Source organism: Sebastes umbrosus, chromosome 8, assembly GCF_015220745.1.
Source record: "Sebastes umbrosus isolate fSebUmb1 chromosome 8, fSebUmb1.pri, whole genome shotgun sequence".
In the NCBI taxonomy this organism is placed as follows: Eukaryota; Metazoa; Chordata; class Actinopteri; order Perciformes; family Sebastidae; genus Sebastes; species Sebastes umbrosus.
In genome coordinates, this window is record NC_051276.1 from 13217324 (window position 1) to 13238752 (window position 21429).

The 21429-nt window shown below is 40.9% G+C and overlaps 1 protein-coding gene across 5 annotated transcripts in view; it reads right to left on the reverse strand.

Annotated features, from left to right (window-relative positions):
- Positions 1 to 207: 207 nt before the first annotated feature.
- Positions 208 to 21429, reverse strand: part of frmd3 (FERM domain containing 3) — a 70659-nt gene continuing 49437 nt past the window's right edge. For all 5 annotated transcript variants that reach the window (XM_037777113.1, XM_037777115.1, XM_037777114.1 and 2 more), the window contains 5 exons: positions 19980 to 20054; positions 16654 to 16722; positions 16291 to 16415; positions 3017 to 3254; positions 208 to 1624 (listed from right to left, as the gene is read on the reverse strand). In XM_037777113.1, the coding sequence (XP_037633041.1) occupies positions 1144 to 1624; positions 3017 to 3254; positions 16291 to 16415; positions 16654 to 16722; positions 19980 to 20054 (988 nt within the window). In that variant the 3' untranslated portion in view covers positions 208 to 1143. The remainder of the gene's footprint in view (positions 1625 to 3016; positions 3255 to 16290; positions 16416 to 16653; positions 16723 to 19979; positions 20055 to 21429) is intronic.

The following is a 21429-nucleotide window of genomic DNA, read 5'->3' on the forward strand; positions in this document are numbered from 1 at the left end:
TTTCTCTTCTCTGCTGCCCTCCTGTTTCCAAAATGACATCACATAATCTGAAACAGTTGTAATCTGTGGTCTGTGTAAAAGATTTGTGCTATAGCCTCTGTAGGAAAAACCCAGGGTGCTACCGGGTCAACAAACGCTGACGGTAGTCTTAAAAAATATCTTAAATTTCTCAACACCCATCCCCGATAAACGTCAATAAATTTGCTCTTTTTTTTGTAATCTTTTGTAAACTCTTAATTTCAAAATAAGCTCAAAGTAGATCCTCTGACTGAAAAATTCCTGAAAGATCTGGATCACATAAAAATGTACAAAACGTTAAAAACAACTTATTTAAGATTGGTATTAATTATCAATATTTCTCTTTTGTTTTTAAATATATATAATGTACCTCTGACAGTGGCTATTGTTGCGTTCAGTGACAAATCCATCATTTCTCTTTCTGTCCCCACCCACTCCGTCATGACTGACGGGCTCTGTGACCAATCAGGTGCTCCACTCTGAGGGCGAGAACCAATCAGAGTGGTTTGCGATATTTACCAAAGAGTCATTGCATCAGCTAGTCAGCATCAGGAGTGGACAGACCTTTAAAACTTCTATTAAAACAAAACCAACTACTTATTTCTGAATCTTTTTGACTTTCTCTCTGTCCATGGCTTCCCTTTTTTTTTATATTTTTATGAATCTCTCCCTTCCACAGGTTTTTCCTCAAACACTTACAGTATTTCTTGTCTTCTTTCTTTTCAGTTCATCACTGCCAAACGTGTCTTAACAAGTGATTGGATCCTATGATTAAAATCTTTCTCTCTTATCGCTCTTTTCTTCAAGACACTACTTTATGCTGCCAAAGAGATGAAACAAATCTACTTGTTCAGTGTAATTCAATCAGAAATTATGTTGTACAAAGAGGTCTGACAGTAAATCCAAGTCAGGCCTCTTTCTAACAAAACATCTACTACTGAGCCCTCAAAAAAGATCCATTGCACCTGCTCATAAGATAAACAAGTGAAATCATTTCATCACATTGGCAGACTGGTTCTTTTGTCTCACCAGTTGTTGAATATAAGATTAAATGACATGTTAAGACAGACATTTGGGCCTTTTTGTTTCCCCCTGCAGTGACTCCTCACTCTCTCCTTCTCCTCCTCAGTCTGACCAGAGGTTCTCCATGGCCATGCTGATCCTACACAGGATCCAGCGCCGGAGCGGGCAGTAATACTCATAGTGAAACTGCTCAAACTCCGGCGTCTGGCGGATCTCGTGGAGGAACGACACGTCGATGTCTGACTCCAGTAGTAGCAGCAGTGTGGGCACAGTGACAAGCAGGACGCCCATTACCACGGCAACAAAGCGGGCCACACTCAGCACACATGCGTTGACTCTCTCATTGGATGAGAGCAGGCGCAGGCTGCTGGTCAGGACGCCACCCATTCGACTTCTCGTAGCCAATCTGGTTCGTTCGTAGGCCCGGTCTCGCTCCCTCTCAGCCTCCAGCTGCGCCTGGATGTCGGGGTCGGCATGGAGCTCCCTCAGCATCCGGGCGGGGCTCTGGACCGGAGAGGAGAAGAGCAAGTCGACGCCGCCCTGACTGTCCTCCACTGGGGTGGGAAGCATGCTGGCACAAGGGCTGGAGAGGAGAGGGGAGATATTTAAAGAAAACACATATTATTAAATGATAAGTAGGAATGAACCAGGGCCTAAAACAAGAAGAAGAAGAAGAAGAAGGGACATTTCTCAAAGGGTGATGTCAGAGCTGCTTTCCTGATAACATTCACACGGATGCTACAGACATGTCTTGCCACAAAAATGGCAAGGCAAGTGCCCAGAAAATACAAAGCATGCTGCAAAAGAGTAGGACATGCAGGTGCACTGTAGGATGTAGGAAAACAATGGATTTGCATGTGTTTTGCTTAGATAGCAGCACAGCAGCGGTGTTATACACTCTTGTAAGAGTCAATTTACCTCTTACACTCTTATCTACCACTGTTAACTATTCATTTTCTATACTGGGGATAAATGTGAAGAGTTGTAAGCCATCTCAGTGGTATGTCAACCTATGTAGTCTAATCATAGCACCACATTTCTAATGATTATAGCATTATGTATAGTGCTGGACGTGGCATAAACTTGAGATATAACATCAACAGTAGTATCACATTTACTTTTTTGTGTCTGCAGGACCACAGACACGTACTGTAGCGGGAACTATAGCGCAGAAGTTCTTTTGAGTACTTTACCAGGTGTTTATAATTCTGTCTGTATGTGGACAGATTTTGTCAATGTGTAGCGTCACAACCGTGCAAGATGCAGTCACAAAACTATACATGTGTGTAGTTGAGGTCAAAATGAAGGCCAAGTTTGAAGATGGGTGCGGTCCATGGAAGGGCATCGAAAGTAGGGGGGTAGGAAGTGATGATTTTTACAACCCTGGCCTGATTTGATGTCATGGCTTGCGTGATCCTATTGCAGGATGGTCTCTCTAGTTTTAGAGATGTTTTATGAAGTAGCTACGTAAACTTAGACTGGCCACTTTGGGGCGGCAGAAACAAGCTGTAAACACAACACTGACATTTACAGTACTATCACCCTTTAAGTTGATTTGGTGGACTTGTAAGCAAACAGTGACTTATTTACACATCCAGCAGATATGGAGGACATTAACATTTATTTAGAGTCATGTTTTAGACTCTTTTTAGCTCTGTTTTTGGTCTCCACCAACTCCTGAGGGAAATATCTGGTTCTTAAGCTGCTAAATGTTCACCAGCTGGTTGCTAACGTTTGTCTTTGTCTGTCCTCTGCTTGGTGCTGAGCAAGTATAGTGTACAGTGGGTTTTTAACTTTGGGCTTTTTCACTGAAAACAGCTGCCTACTGCGACCAAAAAACGATGCTATGAGAGCAGTTAAAGTGAATCAAAAGAGTAAAGTTGCGAGCAGGAAAATAAAAAACACAATGAGCTGAAAGAGATGAAACAGTTATTGTAAAATATTGATTATAGCTGCGTAATAAAACTCTGTAGACCTGTAGACAAGCTCAGAAATAGTGAGTGGGCCGCTGGCCTCGTCGTCTTCCTCCACTTCATCTTCAGCTTTGGGCGTCTGAGGTCGGAGATTTGAGGTTTCCATGGAAACACGAGGAGGCTGAAGGTCGCTGCCTAAAGCAGAGTTTCCTCCTTCATTACTTTGTTGCTCTGCGTCTGCAGGTGAAGCTGAAGGTTTGAGAGGAGACAAGGGGACAGAGTCTTTCACAGCAACAACACCTAGTGAGGGGAAACACACAAAAGAAACATGTTTTACATCACATCGGTCATCTCATGGGTCAGGCTGAAGAACTTATTACTGGTAAAATGTTTTCTATTTAGTCTTTTCTCACGCAAATTGGATATTCTGTATTATGTCATATGTTTAGCTAGCAAAGTTAGTAAAGCTGAAGGTTTCTTATTCAACTAAGAAGGAGAAATCATAAGATTTTGGCTGTTACCTACCATTAGTAATACTTTTTCTACATTGTCCTAATTCTATATTCTATGCGTTATACTAACACTATATATTGTATACACTAGGTACTACAGTCTACAGTAAATGCAAAAAAATACCACACTGTCCCTTTTCTTTCTTTCTTTTTAAGGGGAGTCACCACCTCCAAAATTCACCAAAAGTTGGATAATGCCTCATTTGCATATTTAAACATAAAATTTCAGAAAACTTGTAATATAAAAAATAACTGTCTTAAATGTAAGTAATCAACTGGGGACATTTCATGGTGATATCTATTAGTTCAAATTGTAGTGTCTTGCAAAATGTATGAGATTTTACAATTATTTTTAAGGCCGTTTTCTCAAAATTTGTTTGTTTTCTTCCGACTCTGAGCCAGAAATCCCCACTTCAGCAGCACCAGTTTCGTTCCTATCTATATTCTGGAGTTTTTTACACAGGGGTTTGTTCATATATCATTCATAGTGTCACGTACACTAAACACAGTTACTGTATTTAGTATGTAACTGGGACAAAGGGCCACCCTCAGCTGTAAATATATATGCTGCAGTTGAACACTTTATCCACATGATGGCGTTCCCGTATTGCTTAAGGATAGAGCACCCACAGATATCGGCAATAATACTGACATGTCAAATGATACTCCACCTCGCTTCAACCCTGGAAATGTGAGAGGACAATTATACTATTAGTTGACACCAAAATGGTTATTTATATAAGTGTTCACATCTGCTTGGCTCCAAGCGAGTCGCAGCTTTAAGTCATCCCATGCTGGCAGGGGACATTGAGTGTGAGTAATACAGTTCAGGCTGTGATGGACTTCATGATACAGTTTGAACTCTCATTGTGTTGACGCAGGATGTTTTCAATTTATAGCTCTACTAAAATAAAAATGATGCTGCAGTATAACAGTCATTCCTGCTGTTGTGACGTAGTGAGTGTGTAGATAGATGCACACACACAGTGCTAAAAATTGTCAAGAAAGAAAGGTTGAAATATCGAAGAAATCATGGTGAACCTCAAGGCCAAACTGACTAATCAGTTACCATGTCAACTGATTCCACTTTGAGTTGAGAGAAATTAAAGAAGGACGGAGAAGGAGGGAGTTTAAATCCTGAGGAACGAGTGGTGACAGCTACCATGGAAACAGAGTCAGCAAAAAGGCAACGAGTGGATGAACTCAGAGAGAGAGAGAGAGAGGGGCATTAAACCTGGAAACATGAAAGAAGGAGCAGAAGCAGGAAATAGTAACTCAACATCTGAACATTTCTGGTTGCTGCTTTAGTAAAATATTGCACCAGACTTGGCCAGTAATAGTCTGAATTTATCATAATCCATCTTCTTACAGTGCACAGTTGCATACAGGGAGAGACAGACTTGTAATAGAATACAGATTTATTTAACAGAAAAAAATCAGAAATAAAGGAGATTTTCACACATCGGTCAGACCTGTGTTTGATGTGTTAAAGTAGCTGTATTTCAGTGAAGAAAAAGAGGAGACGATTACACTCCAAGTTTATAAAAAAGGCACATACAATGCATGATGTTGATGATACTGTATGAAGTGTTGTGCAACTGATTGCTTACACACTAAAAGTGAATGCTTAGACAAAAGCGTCAAAACCTTATCTTTTGTAAACAAGCCTTAAACAAAGGCACCAACAGTAAAAACTATGGCTGTCAAAGTTAACGCGATAATAAAGCGTTAATGCAAATTCATTTTAACGTCACTAATTTCTTTAACGCATTAACGCAACTTGTGATTTTTAGGTTGTAGTGGGCTCAGTTTTAAAGTTAGTGAAGATACTGGCATCATATGAAACTAGAAAACCGAAGGAATCCATTTGGTACCAACCATGTCATACTAGCTTGCCATGAAGGAGATTAAATAATGTTCTAAATTGACGCTAAATTTTGGCAAGGAAAAACTGGCATGGCCATTTTTAAAGGGGTCCCTTGACCTCTGACCTTAAAATATGTGAATGTAAATGGGTTCTATGGGTACCCACGAGTCTCCCCTTTACAGACATGTCCACTTTATGATAATCACATGCAGTTTGGGGCAAGTCAAAGTCAAGTCAGCACACTGACACACTGACAGCTGTTGTTGCATGTTGGGCTAGAGTTTGCAATGTTATGATTTGAGCATAATTTTAATGCAAAATGCAGTACCTGTGAGGTTTTCTGGACAATATTTGTCATTGTTGCGTGTTGTTAATTGATTTCCAATAATAAATACAGTATATACATACATTTGCATAAAACAAGCATATTCGCCCACTCCCATGTTGATAAGAGTATTAAATACTTGATAAATCTCCCTTTAAGGTACATTTTGAACAGATAAAAAAAATTGTGATTAATCATGATTAACTATTGACAATCATGCGATTAATCACGATTCGATATTTTTATCAATTGACAGCCCTAATAAAAACACAGTTTCTGCTTTGCACTTTGTTTGCAATCCTGCAACAGACTTCTTGCAAAACAGCAATGTTTTGTATAAAGTACATTAGTGCGTTGCTGCTGCTTTGAAAGAGTAATTCAAATGGTGCATGTGTGTACCAATTTGATGCAAAAAGGCCATTTTGAAAAAGGAGTGTGAGGTTTTGATTGCATAGTTTCATTTTGACATAAAAGTGAGATGTTTATCTCCAAGTGTTGTGTCTTATTTGGTTTGTGTGCAGAGTTTTGACAAAATATTAGTCAAATTCTGCAACAAGTGTGTGAGCAATCGCAAAAACTGTTAGAGAATACATGTGTGATCTTAACTGACTATAATTTGTAAGTGAAACTCATGAGGCTTTCCTGCCAATTTTGCCAATTAAGAGAATAAACTGAAACAAAAAGCTAAAATTCCTCATCAACGGGTCTCTGAGCAAAAGAGGCCACAGGCTGAATGTGATGAATACTCATAATCCATCCATCCATTAGTTACCCCCGCATATCCTTGAGGGTTGGGAGGAGGGCTGGGGCGGTTCCCAACTGACATGGGGTGAGAGGCAGGTTGCCAGGCAATCAAACATTCACACCTACGGGCAATTTAGAGTTGTTATCCTGACATGCAGGTCTTTGGACTGTGACTGTGGGAGGAAACCGAGAGAACATGCACACTCCACAAAGAAAGGCCCTTACGGAGCGAGTCCAAAGACGTGAAGGTTAGGTTGATTGGCTAATCTAAATTGCGTAGTGTGAATGTGAGTGGTTGTCTGTCTCTATATGTCAACCCTGTTATTAACTGGCGACCTGTCCAAGGTGAACCCCAGCTCTCGGGTCCCCTGGGACCCTCAGGTATAAGTCTATATAGCTAATGGATTGAATCGAAAATAGACAGAGAACCAAAGGGAAACTGGACAGCAATTCAGCCTTGGAACAGCCTTTCTCGTACAGTATGTTGTGTGGCTCGCCTCATATGTCTAGATAATCAAGGATCAAGTGGTCTTGGCTAGCTCAGACATGTCTATAATAACAGCAGGACAGAGAGAGTCCTGTAGACTACAGCTGACTTTAGACAGCAGAGATTACAACTAGAAAGTTGAAAAATGACTTTAGAAGAGAATGTTGATGAATTTTACGGCTATGGACCAAACCAAGATACGATGAGTAAGTTCCCGAACTGCCACGTTTGTGTTTTTTTCATGGGAGCTGTAGTTTATAGAAGATAGATAGAATGTATTTATTGTCATTGCACAAATTGTACAACGAAATCTGTTGTGCAGCTCTTAAAACGGCACATTCAACATTCCTCACATGCACGTACATTCACACGACCAGATGAAAGATTAAAAAAATAATGTAGAAGTAAGTATCAATAAATAGGTGGGACATATCAACAAAAATAAATAAATAAATAAAAATAAGTGGCATATTCAACTACTATTGCACTTGCTGTAAAGATATTATCGCTCATTTTCTTATTTAAAACTATTCCAGCTTTAGTCCTGTGGTGTGCGGTGTGATGATGTTGGTGGGGGGACGTTTGTGCACTTCAGTTCAGTTTTTTTTCTGTGCTCATATAGTAAACCAAATTTAACTTTGTTAAAATCACAAAGGTTTCAGTTTCTTAAAGCAACTGCTGTATGGATGGAGATTTGTCTAAGAATATGCTGCTTCATTTTTTCAGGGATTGCATTGAGTTACAGAAGCTAGTGGAATGGAGGCTAGCCCAGATGTGACGTCATGACTTCCCTTCTTCCCTTCCTGCATTCATCTCATTAGAGAGTCTTGGTAGAGGACAGGTCAGATGATCATTCAAAAACTATTACTATTACTACTATTTGAGCAGCCAAGTTCATTTCACGTCATGACTAAATAAACCTGACTTCACAAGAAGAAATTGTTTTCTTTTTCCGGGTCAGAAGTAGCAATCCTCTCAACACATACAACACACTCTGCTGTTTTCCCATTTATACTACTGTCTGCTTTCTGTTCGAGCGTCTCCTTAGAAGAGGTGATTCACACTACAAGGTGTTACATTCCTGTGTGGCCACCGTGCACACAGACAAACACACACTCATGCACACAGAGCAGGGTTTTCCCAAGTGTTGACAGGCTATTCATCTTGCATGCAACCTCATCATTGACACCCAAACACCTCCAAAGTATATTTATCTGTGCAACTGTGCACAAATAGAGCTGTCACTGTATGTGTTTACTCAGCTATTCTCCTTGTCAATTAGATATCTCTTTATGTATGTTAGGGATTACTACTTTGTCAACTAAACACCTGTTACTACTACGATGGAGTAACTGGAACAGGATCAGCTGTAAAGCATCATTGCTAAACCTGATGAAGATTCGGTGTTGGGTCAAGGACATTGAATATGCCAACAAGATAAGGCCAATAAGTGAAGGGGAACCCTGATTACCCTATCTTAATCTTAATGTCTACATATTCCTAAAAAAACATTTCAAACAGAATACTGGGAGTGTAGTTACTGACCTACTGACCAACTGTACATCAAATTATCACTAATATTAAATAAAAAAAACAAGGAGATATCATGTTAAATCAGTATTCATTCTTTTATCAAAACTTTTTGTAATCCTTTTTTAATAAGGCTTTATTGTTAAAGGAACAGTGTGTAACATTTCAGGGGATCTATCAGCAGAAATGGAATATAATATTCATAACTATGTTTTCATTAGTGTATAATCACCTGAATCTAAGAATCCTTGTGTTTTCGTTAGCTTAGAATGAGCCCTTCATATCTACATAGGGAGCAGGTCCTCTTCACGGAGTCCACCATGTTGCTCTGCCATGTTTCTAGCACAGAACTGCAGAATTGCCAGCCAGATGCGGCCAAATCCTACACACTGTCCCTTTAAATGTGTCTTTGTGAAATGACTCAAAATGTTTACGTTGGTTTTAAAGTCAGAAACTTTTCCACCTCATAAATGGTCTTATAAAACTTAAACTGAAATAAAAGCATGGAAACAACCAACTTTTAAGACGATAATTCAGTGTTGTAGAAGCTCTCCTCTGTGGTGCTGCATTCAAATCTTCAATTCACAAATCTCCAAATCTTATTTGTTGTTTTACTACAAATATTTGCCGCCTCTCTCTAAATATATTTTACACACCCAGACAGAAAACACAGAATACTAAAGTATTGTCTTATACTAGGTATTAATGGTTTCTTAATGCATAGTTACTTCAACACACTAAGTTTGTGCATGTTGCCTACTACTCAATATCATGTTGCCTACTACTCAATATCACTCACTCACTCACTCACTCACTCACACTCACACGCACATTAAAGGGGTCTCAGGATGTTTGACGGATTATACTCACAGTTTGCACCACACGGTTGCCACAACAAACCTGGCAACCCAACTACTTGGCTGAACTAGCTCATACATTTACTGCACGTTTAATTTCTTCGATACTGATTTAATTATAGAGATACATCACACTAGAGGTATGGAAAGGCCTGTACTTCAGTTTTCATGTGATGTGTTGAGGAAATGCACAGTTCAATGAAACTTCACTGAATGCCATTAAACTTTACGAAACTGCAAGACAAAAGATGCACTATAATAAACTTGTATGCATAGCTTGATGTATTTCTGACACGTATTTCTGCCTTTGCCACCCAATCTTACTCTGTTCCAGCAGATTTCTCTGAATTCCAGCACTGATTCCGGCGATGCGTCCCCCATTTCCCACCAGCCGTACATAAACATCCCGGGCCGTGTGATTGGCTATACGTAGATGCACGCTCCGCCGTGTTGTTATCTTAACCTGGCACCTCAAGGCCTCAGCCACTACTATCGATGTGTCCCGCTCATCCGTAGACTCCCCTGGGTGGAACACTTCAAGAGGTCCGGCCTGTCCCTCCTCCATGTTCTCATCCTCCAGCCTCGTTGGAGTCACATCCAGCCCGAGTCCCCCTGCCCTGCCCTGGCTCCCACAGCTCAGGGTTTCGCTTGTGTTGGGTCGGTCGCTGACTCCCAGCTGTAAACCACTCTGCATGAGGCCGCCTCCAACATCACTGCTGTTTCTGTGCTCGAGAACCTCCATCGTTCAGATCTGATGACAAACCTCAAAGCCAGCTGTCTGCGGTGAGACCCCCACGCCCCGACTGACCGGGCAGCCAGCTGAGCTCTGAGGCCGGGATGGGTATGAACACACACACACGCCTTTACATACACACTGAGAGAGATGGTGAGAGACATACACCAGACACATTCTCTCTCTCTGGTACACAGACGTAGCAGGCCCTCCTGTGAATGTCAGCGATGTTAACAAAGAGTGGAGGGGCATTAGAGGAGGATCAGGCCCAAAGCTGCGGTTTCTATATATAACCAGGTGGTCCTAGCTGCAAAGGGGCAGCTAATCTAACTCTGATTACAAAGGGGCAGGCCTGACCCAGGATGGGATGGGGATCACTTTCCTTTCCTCTCTGCAGGTCTTTCTATATCTCTGCCTTTCCCTCCTATCAGAAGCATTTATTTCTGTTTCACGCTGCAGTAAATCTGCTACAACACTGTCAGACAGAGACAAACTTCAATCACTCAAATACATCTCTCAGAGCTAATATTTGACTACAGATAGACAAGCGTGGACTGTGAAGGAACGAAGTCTAGCATTAATATGAATTTAACTGTACAGTAGTTTGCTTGAGGAAAAAAGCAGACTTGTTGCATCACTCCCAGGGTCCCAGTTGTTGTGTTTAGTGATGGCAGTGGAGTGAGGATGAAGCCTCAAATGTGAGACACGAATTTCAAGTCTAATCCCCATGAAACACCCATGAGTGATAGCTGTAGCCAAAACATGAGCAGTATGTGTGTGCGCTTATGGATTTTGGTAGATAAGAAGGGGACAGGCTGTACAAACAGAACAAGGTCAGCACTGACCTTGGGTCAGCTTCCTGTTTCCCCTCTAATGGCTGAGATTAGTGCTCTGAATATAGACGGTGATCCTAGACCATCTCGAGGACACTTTATCCCAAAGTCCTTGCAGCCAGCAGCCTTCTTAAAACAGTCAGCGTTTGGCTGTATAAAGGTGCCGATGTTGTCGAAATGAACTAGTTGCATGAGCTGCTGAAATGGAGAATGATTTACTAGAAGGCATTTATGGTGTTGCACTTGGTTGTACATGCAAAAAGTGACAGAAGCATTTGTGTAATGAGAGCTAGACAGAGAAGTTCTTCTGGCCAATTTCTGTAACTTTCCAAAACCACAATACAACAATCACGCCCACTTCATGCAGCGATAGGATGGATGTGTCAAGATGACAAAGTAGGAAGGATTTGAACCTCTCTCTCCTTTTTAAATAATTTATTCTTCACACAAGTTCTGTCACTTTTGGGGTCTACAACCAGGTTTTCCCCCATTTATACAATTCATTGTATCTCCACACTTTTTATGACACCTTCAACTGTGGCCATTTTTCTAACGGCTTTTGTCTTTCGATGTTGTTGGATGACACAAGTTCATTTTAAGCATATACCGGCCTTAATCTCACTCAGTGGGCAACTCTGGGGTCTGAAAATTGAAGCCAATGCTGAAGTGCCTCAAAAGTGCATTTTTTCTAATAACCAGCAGGGGGTGACTCCTCTGGTTGTAAAAAGAAGTCTGATTGTATAAAAGTCTATGAGAAAATGACCCTACTTCTCACTTGATTTATTACCTCAGTAAACATTGTAAACATGAGTTTATGGTCTCAATAGGTAGTTTCAAGTCTTCTTCAATACAGCATGATGTTCATTTAGTAAATTATGGTCCCATTTAGAGTCAAATAGACCATAAAGCAGGGGATGCTTTAGGGCGTGGCTACCTTGTGATTGACAGGTTGCTACCACGACGTTGTCCGGTCTGGGAGTTTTACTGCGTTTTTGTCTTACAACTTTCACAGTGTGTTCATGAAAGTTAATATTAACAATTTGGTAGCCAAAAAAGTGTCTTATTCAGCGTTTAGTTGTCTTCTAAAATTGTCAGTTCACTTTCAGTCCACTTATAAGTGTTAGCAACCCTGTCTCCTACAAAATTACATTCCCATACAAATAAATAGCATTCTCAATTACGTTTTGAGGGAAACACATTTTCTCCCAGATTACGGTCGCACTTCATACATGTCACGTGTAAATTGAAACAAAACAAAACAAAAACACAACAAAACTACTTTAGTAAGTGAGTAGGTTAGGTTCAGTAAAACATCAGGGTTTGGCTTAAGATACGTAAGTATGTTTGTTATGATATTTAACTTCCGGACGTAAATTAAAATACGCTGACTTTTGACTGATTTACAGCAGACTCCTGGGTGAAAGTCCTGTGTTGACCCAACCATCCACCCGGACCTCCTCCCTACGTGGACTATTAGCAATATATTTGTGTTCCGTCAAAAACAAGGTTGTGTCTAGAAGGTCATATGCAAATTGTGAAACTCTCGTGAGATGGTTAAGAATAGGCATTGACCTTGAATAGCTAAGGTTAGGATAGGTTGTCGGGCAACGAGTCTCGTGAGTGTTTTTTGCAAGTTTTTGCACATTTTTGTAATTTGCGGGCTACCTTCTAGACACGACCAACAAACAAACGTAATCTGGGAGAAAATACGTTTCCCTCGAAACGTAATTGACAATGTCGTTTCATTGTGTGGGAACATAATTTTTAGGAGACCTGGCTGGTGTTAGACATTGACCATAGACCAAAGCATTATCATCTAACTTGTCATCTTCCAAATCTGGGTAATTCTGGGTTGACCCATGCAGGGCCTTTGACGATTCGGGGTAAAATGTAGTGAATCCATCAGAATCTGATCTGGAACTGCAGACGATGCCACAAACCAATCCAAAATCCAAAACATTTCCATCAATAGCTATTATTCATCCAAAATGTTGCATGGTTCAACAATTTTTGAAATAATAAACAACTAAAATGACTTGCATTTTATTGAGGAGCATACACCGCAGAGTAGCAGGAACTGCAGAAGGAAACATTTTTAAATTGAATCTGGTGTCATTACTCAGCCTGTTTCCTGTCAGTGCTGCATGAGGCCCTTGATTTGATGACTACCTCCTGCCCCTCCCAAACTAACCAATGGAGACAGGATGCTTACTGCTGCAGCTCTTTGACCCTGAGCCAAGAAGAATTGATTTTCCTCTAAATGGGATGAGGTAACATGAGAGAAAGACAGAAAGAGGAGGAGAGGTGGGGAAAGTGAGGCAATGGCCGTAAATTCTGTCACAAGAGGCGAGAGAGAGAGAAGTCTATGAACAGTTTGAAGAGAGTGATGGCTCATCAGCATGATTGTACTGTACATGTGTGAAAGCCTAAAGGCCACGGGTCGGGTCTATGTGTGAGAATGAAGGAAGTGAGGAGGGAGAGAGAAGGTGGGGTGGGCTGTAAAAGATGGAGGGAAGGAGTTAGGTAACAGGAGAGGAGAGGAGAGAAAAGGTTGATGGATGGATGGATAAAGGGATGGATAAAAGGATGGATGGATGGATGGATGGATGAAGATACAACACAACAGCAATAACCCAGTAGTATGGACCAACACACACACACACACACACACACACACACACACACACCTTATAGTTTCAGCTGGATTTATGCACTAAAATCTCTCTAAACTGTGTCTCGCTGCCAAAATCTAGATGATAGAAACTGGACTGAGTTGATACAAATGTTTATACACTCATCTACAGTGCCGAGCACTCACTGCATTAAGCTTTACGAGCAAGAGGGAGGGTTTGAGGCACTTTTTGCTTGAGTTTTGTCTCTAAGGCTGCAGGCTGCTCTAACCCAGTGATGGGTGGTGGCTCAGCCTGAGAGGAGAGTCTGCAGACACTCACTCAGTACTCTGCATTTTTTGGGTAAACATTCATATTACACGGCTACTTACTTAAGAAATCAATAATTTGACACAAAAATGGTCCTCCAGGGTCCAACATCAGAACTGCGCCCATAGCAACGGTGTGTTATCCATAGCAACGGTCTGCTATAAAGAAATAACAGACCGTAGAAAGCCATAATTGACCAATCAGAATCAAGTATTCAACAAAGCCAAGTAATAATGTACTTTAGAAATCATTTTTGTTATATTTGTTGAAAAGGCTATGTTTATGTTCATAATGATAATAGTGGGGGAGTGGCTTCAAAATCTAGCTCACTCTTGCTGGTTTCTCAAATGTTGCCGACCCCAGCTTTAAGTACATTTTGCTGATAATACTAACATACTTTTACTTAAGTAAGGTCTTGAATGCAGGACTTTTACTTGCAGTGTAATATTTTCACAGTGCGATATTGCTACTTTTACTTCAGTAAAGGATCTGAATACTTGTACTGTCTTACATTCTTCAGGCTTCTAACTAAACAAAATGAGATGTTATGCAGGGTTAGTGCATTAATACTACAATCATTTATATAATATTTCTAATTCTTTTGTTGGATTAACATTATTATTGAAAGCATTATTATCAATTTGACTTGACACCTGACTTCCCCCTTACTTCTAAAAGCAAAACTACCAGACACACTCACACACATTTACATAACTTTTCTTTTCTTTCACCTCTCTTAAATCCAATTTCTTCTGTAACATGACCTTCAATTTGTCTTACATTCACCCTCACATCCTCCTCTTATGCTTTGCGACACACACTCCTCCGTCCTCTACATCCTTTTATCCAACTTGAGCCTGTGGAGCACATCCTTCCTAACCTTGGTTCATCCTCTCAGCGCTACAGTCCATTTTCTTCTCTCTCCTTCTCCTATCTCTTTTAACTCCCGGCTCTCGTGTTGTCATGTGTAATCTGACCATGTGCTCTCCCCTATACCTGCTACCTTCTCCCTAACAACAAGATTTATGCTGTAATCAGGAAATAGGTCACAGTGGAGAGTGTCAGGAATAATAATGGAGAGAAAAGGGGACAGAGAAGAACGATAACATGCAAAAAATGTCACGAGGGAAACATTAAAGCTCACAGTGATGTCAGGACTTTTTATAGACTACATAAATCTACTCGGGGAAGGTGGTGCCTTTGGGGGAAAAACCCTTAAATACCAACTACGCTGTGCTGCTTGATTGGGTTTTCTCCTGGGCAGTGTTGCTGTTCTCGGCCACATCCCCTCATCAGATACTCCTCTACCCTCTCAAGGGGAGAGAACTGATCCAAGTTCAGCTGTGAGCCAGGTGTCAACAGGCCAGCTGATGGAAAGCTTAACTGAAATACACCCCACCACTATGGCTACGCACTCCTACATCATTTCTAAATAATCTGTTAAGCATTTTCTAGAAAGAACTATGAAATATATATAATAGGGAATGCATACACTGTTTGATTGGTGCACTTCCAAGTAATTGTTTTAATCAATTGTTGGCTTAAATTTAAGTCTTTTAGTCAGCTGCAAACAACATGAAAATGTTGCATACAACACAGATGAGCATACAATTCAACAAAAATGGGGAATTATGTTTCCAATAATAAATGTATAATTAATGAATATTTACTTAAATTTAAATTATATATAATGTATTTATTTAACAAAAAACCCTGTTTTCACTATAATTTAAAATTGCATAGTTCTTTCCTGGAAACATTTTAGGAATTTAATAGGAAATTATTAGCAAATAATGAACTCGTAAAATGAGAAGAAAAAATAATAATAATAGTAGTAGCAGTAGTAGTAGTAGTATAATAGCTTGAATTGGGCTTTTATAGAGCCTTTTAAGGGGGTCCAAGGATACTATATGACGTCAGAACTAATAACACACAAACAGAATATAATGCTAAAAATAGGACAGAACAGAAAGGAGAAGGGTAATTATGCACACACACACACACACCCTGTGTCAGGGCTCACTGCAGATAATATAGCTGAGCATGGATGTGTTAAACTCATGCTATTATGATGCAACCACTAATATTCACAAACACCCATATACAGGAAAACTAACACATAAAAGCTTGCATGTTCACAGAGAAACATACAAGGACTTAAACAGAGACAGACACTTTGGAGCCAAACAAATAACTTCTAATTGAGTTTTCCAACACAAGCTAGCTCTGTTTCCGTGTACCTTCTTCTGTATAACACACACAAAGTCAGACACACAGACACACACGGGCATGGTGGTAAACTTATTTTTAGCCTGCTGCAATTGGCGTCTCCAGGGAGACAAGACTGATGTAGGGATGGGAGCATCAGCTGCTCAATTAACGCTTTCTGTCTGAGGGTTGTGCATGTGCATGTGCTACTTCATACACAAGGGAGACCCCATGTGACTTTCCAGAGGTCTGCGCCAGAGGTCTGTGTGTGTGTGTGTGTGTGTATGTGTTAACATCCTACCATTGTCTGTGGCCGTCTCTTCGTACTCGTTGGGGGAGGGCAGTGCAGGTACCAGCGGTTCCATGTTCATGATGAGGTTTTTATGGCTCAGAGAGCTGAAACTTCGACTCTGACCAAACTGGGCTCTGAAAACACAAATAACAACTACGCTGACTGCTTTGTGCGTTACGTTGAGATGCATATTGTCTCGCACAATCAGAGCATGTCTGCTCTATTTTCACAATCTGTACTTGCACATTTTCAATTCCATAAATGGATGATAATTACATCTTTACTTGTAATATCCCTCAGTAGCAGTGTATTAATAAGCACACAGGCAATAACTGTGTGAGAGAGTGCAGGTGATTTGTTAGTTGTCCTTACCTGCGCACGTCTGGTGGCTCTCTCTGAATCTTTGAGCTGGCTTCTATCACCTCCTTGGCTACTCGTCCACTAACAGGCAGAAACACACATTCATAGCAAGAAAGACAAAAAGAGGTGCAACTGCTGTCAAAGATACTGTAATTTATATATTTCCACTACAAATAGCTTTACAAAACATTAAAAATGAATTAAAACAACAGCAAAATATTCTTTAAAGGGACTGTTTGTAACTTTTTAAGCGTATAAATGTAGCGGGTCGCCACACATGCGCGTTCGCATAGGCGTGCTCGCGTGTGGCTGGAGCCTTGTCTCCGCTGCCTGCTTACCTTCACTCAGACAGAGCGTGCGTTCTCGCGTACTCGCTACACCTCTACTAGACGTGAACGCGCGCTCACTCCACACTGCAGACGAGTTAGTTTAGCTCTGAGAATATTTGGTGAATGTAGAGTGGACGTTTGTGCAGAAATAAATGCTGCAGCTCCTCCAGACCAACAGAGGTTTTCCGTGTCTTGTGAAGTGACGGGGCTCCTCCACGTGTTACGTTGTCGTCTCGTTACCGACCGGGTGCCGGTGTCTCCCTGCGGCTGCCGGCTGCGGTCGGGAGGCGATAACGTAACTTGTTGAGGAGCCCCGCTGCCTGAGCCTGCGCTGAGGCAGGAAAAGCCAACACTAGGATCAGCAGTGATTCATGGAGAGACCTTTGTCTGGTCAGCTAACATTACTGCCAAGCAGCTGAAATATAGAGTGATATTGTGCTTTTAGCTGACGTGTGTCGCCTCACTGTTTTGAGCGATGCTCGTTCATGTCTATTTAGAGCGAGCAAGCGTGAGCTCGACGCTGACTTTCGTTGATTTCAAGGCCACAGGTGTCGCTGTTAACAAGCATTTCTGAAAGTTACAAATAGTCCCTTTAAAGCATAGACTAAGGCAAAGGTCACACAAAGTGGCTAACAAGTAACATTGACAGGTAATTTCTGTGCAGAAAAAGCAAAAATCTTTAAAAGAGTCAATCATTTCTTGTTTTAAATTGTTGCACATGCAGATCTACTTGAGCTCATCAGGCTCTTATTGCGTAAAAGACTCAAACTGATATGGGAAGCCAATGAAAAGCTTCTCAAAACCGTCTGATGCTCGTCTTTGTGTCTCTGTCAAGTTGGAGACAAGCGAGTCTGAACTGATATGACTACGTCAGAAGAGAAACATGTAATTTTGCATTTGTGTTTTGCAGTTGTTGCTCATAATCAGCTTCCTGCCAGCGCGGTCAGTGGCTCCATTAGTCTGATTGTTGGGTGCCTGGAGTTTCTGGACTCTGACCACTCTTTTTCAAGCCAGCAGGCTCCACCATCCCACCCATTAGTCTATTGTTGCTGAGATTGATGGTTAGGCTGTAAATTAGAGGGTGAGCTGAAACATCTGGGGTGGTAGAAATCCACTTGACAGCACAAGTGGAGAGTCACATCAACACTGTGGGCTGGAAAATGCTGCTCCAATAAGATAAAGATCTGCTCTGCTCATAAAACCTGCCTCCGTTTGTGGACCGCAAATCTCTTTCCTCTTTGCATTTGCACAAATGACCAATTCCCATAATTCAGAACAAACTCCACCATATGCTATTACTCATCATTGAGCCCTTGAGCCAAACTGCTTTAGCGAGCTGATGAAATGGAGCGGACCGAAGTGTAAGCCTGGTAAAGAGCTTTGTCTGAGAGGAGAATCCGAGATAACATGGCTTCAATAACAGACTTATATAGAGGCTTTTCTGTGATATTAGGGTCAGTAAATTACAGAAGCTAAGCTGGATGTACAAAGAGGAGAAGCAGCGTTTGGATCTGCAGCTTGTTGATGGATTCAAGGTAAATCAGCACGTGTGTATATTTCTCAGGTTAGTGCAAGGTCACTGGTTTAGTCACTCCCAATAAATGGCTGAAATCAAATGATTCTATCTACAGTAAAAGGTGAAATATAATTGCAAAATACAGTGATGGAGTAGTAGTTGAGTGTTGACCTGCTGATGAACTGCAGGTGAATTTTCATTTTTAAAATCTCTCAAGTGGTTAAAGAGATAGTTTGGATGTTTCAAAGTGGGGGTGTATGAGGTACTTATCCATTGTCAGTGTGTATTACCTACAGTAGATGACAGTCAGCAGGCCCCAGTTCGGAGACACAGACAGGAGCATCGACACAGAAGCAAAGCAATGTACTGCCATGGCAACACATTCTCATCCCAACTCGTCACGTACCACCGCTTTGTCACGCCCCTTGGCGTCACTTAACGATTAGGCAACAAAACCACAATAGTTAGGTTTTGGAAAGAACTACATGGTGGGGCTTAAAACTACTACGTTTATACGGTGAAAATGACTCTGAACGCTGTGAACATGAGGCACAGCTGAATGTAATGTGATGCACGGGACACGAACAGCGGTTCCTGGTTGAAAGCCTTGTGTTTGTTGGACCCATCCACTGTCCCTCCCAGCATGTCACCACACCCCCGACGCATTTTCCCTGAGCATTAATATTGACACGGATGGGTTTACATCGTAGTTAATGGAACGCCCAGTGCATTGCATACCAACGCTAAGGGGTGCCTTGTGCGGTGGTATTGAACGCCGATTGCCATGACAAAGCCTCGGTATTTGACGCCCTGGGAATAAAAACGGGCTGGCTGTGGACGGGCCAGTAGCACATCGTATTTTAGCCACTTAAACTCTGTTTAAGTGTATGTTATATTTACTCTGAAAGTGAAACTTAACTATACTGTTGTTGTCAACGGAGTCCGGCTGCTTTGAAGTGAGCTAGTTTCACTTTCAGTTCAGTTCCCCATCAGAAAGAGCTGTCTGATGGCAAGATAAAGCGATTAAAATATTTTAAATATAGCGTACACTTAAACTGATATTGATTTTTTCTTAGGTGAGCCTTTCTTTTAGGTGGCTAAAAAAAAATGTTTCTGCCGTCCCCATCCACAGCACTGTATTGCTTTGCTCCAGTGTCGGTACTCCTGTCTGTTTTCTCCAGTTTCTCCAAACTGGTGGCATGCCGACCATCATCTACTGTAGGTACCACACCGACTATGCATAAGTACCTCATACCTCTTACTTTAAATCTGACTCTGTATCCCCCTAAATTCATGCATAACTTTCTCTCCTGTGGTTCCCCTTTTTCCCTTGTTTCTGTTTTCCAACTCTCTTCGCACATACAGATCTCGCTCACTTTCCTTTTACACATATTATGCCTCATTTGCAGTCAAAATTCTGTCTGTTATTGTATTGTCTTTAAAAAAAAAAGAAGAAGTATGCCTTCTGTTATGAAACTTGAATACTGACTCACCTGTATCTGAACCTGCTGCCTTTGAAGAAGATGTTGCTGCTGGAAACTGTCTTTATCTGACTCGACTTTGCACACCTGTCAGAGAGAGGAGGAGGAAGAAACAAAAAGAGATGCAAAACTTCATCATTACAAAGCATCTGAGTCACAAACACTGAACAACTCATTCTTGTAAAAACATTTCCATGTGTTTTTGTTTGACTGTAACATTAACCCTGAGCACAGACTAGCCTCTTAGGAAGTAGAAGAGGAGAAGAAGAGTGTTTCAAGGTGTACCATTTTAAAAAGTCGTAGATCAAACCTTCATGTTTGGTTCGGGATCATTTATCATGCAGCAGAGATGGTGGACACACACCTCTGCTCTGCTTATTGTGAGAGGGAGAGGTCGTACGTTCACAACGCTCTGCTTGGCTGCCATTTACAAACTCAATTCACTTTTGATTTGATTAAGCGGCTCTGATGCTTGTCCGACATCCGACATGACATCCCCTCCCTCTCTGTCCGCCTCTCAGAGACACATGAGCTGTTGTCACTGTCAAGGGTTATACAGGCTGCTATGAGAAGCTTTAATAACTTTAGGTTTCCCTTTTGTAAGCTTTTTAAAATGTTATGTAATTTAAACAAGATGACACAAGATCTGTGGGAAAACTGGCTCATTGTAGCGGCAAATAAAAAAGTATACAGCAAATACAGCAAAGGAAGACACACAATGATTTTGAGAGCCCTGAAAATGAGACAAAACAATCTCACCATAAGGTCCATTCAAGGTCCACGCTGTGCTAGAGCTTTTGTTTGTATCACACCATCTTCCTCAGCAGATGGACTCGGCCTGCTGTCCATGGACATTTCAGATGTTCAAATTTCACACTTTAGGGACTTGTCGTCTTTGTTGTTAGGGCTGCAGCTCAAGATTATTTTCATTATCAATTAATCTGATGTTTTTTTTTTTAAAGTAATCATTTCTAAAAACCCAAAGATATTCAGTTATTTACTGTGATGGAAGACAAAGAAAAGCAGCTAATTAAAAGCTGGAACCAGGTAATGTTTAGCATTTTTGCTTGAAAATTGACTTAAATGATTAATCAAAATCGTTGGCGATTAATCTGCTGTTGATGAACTGATTGTTTAATCAACTCATTGTGTCAGCTCTACTTGTTGACTTAAAGATTGAGAGTTCATTATTGACCTTGGAAACTGCTAAAATGCTAAAACTTACCAAGTATATTTGTCTAATTACTGGTCAAAATATCTCATTTAATAAAAGACATATAACAAGTAACATTTCAGTGAGATATAGGGATTTTTTTTTTAGACAATGCACCTTAAAAATATCTTGTTAAGTGAAAAAATACTTGTTTTGAGCATTACAGACTTATTATGACACGTCCTAATACTCCCAGCCAATTTCAATATCTATTTCTATTTTGAAATACTTTGTATTCATTGTTTTTCT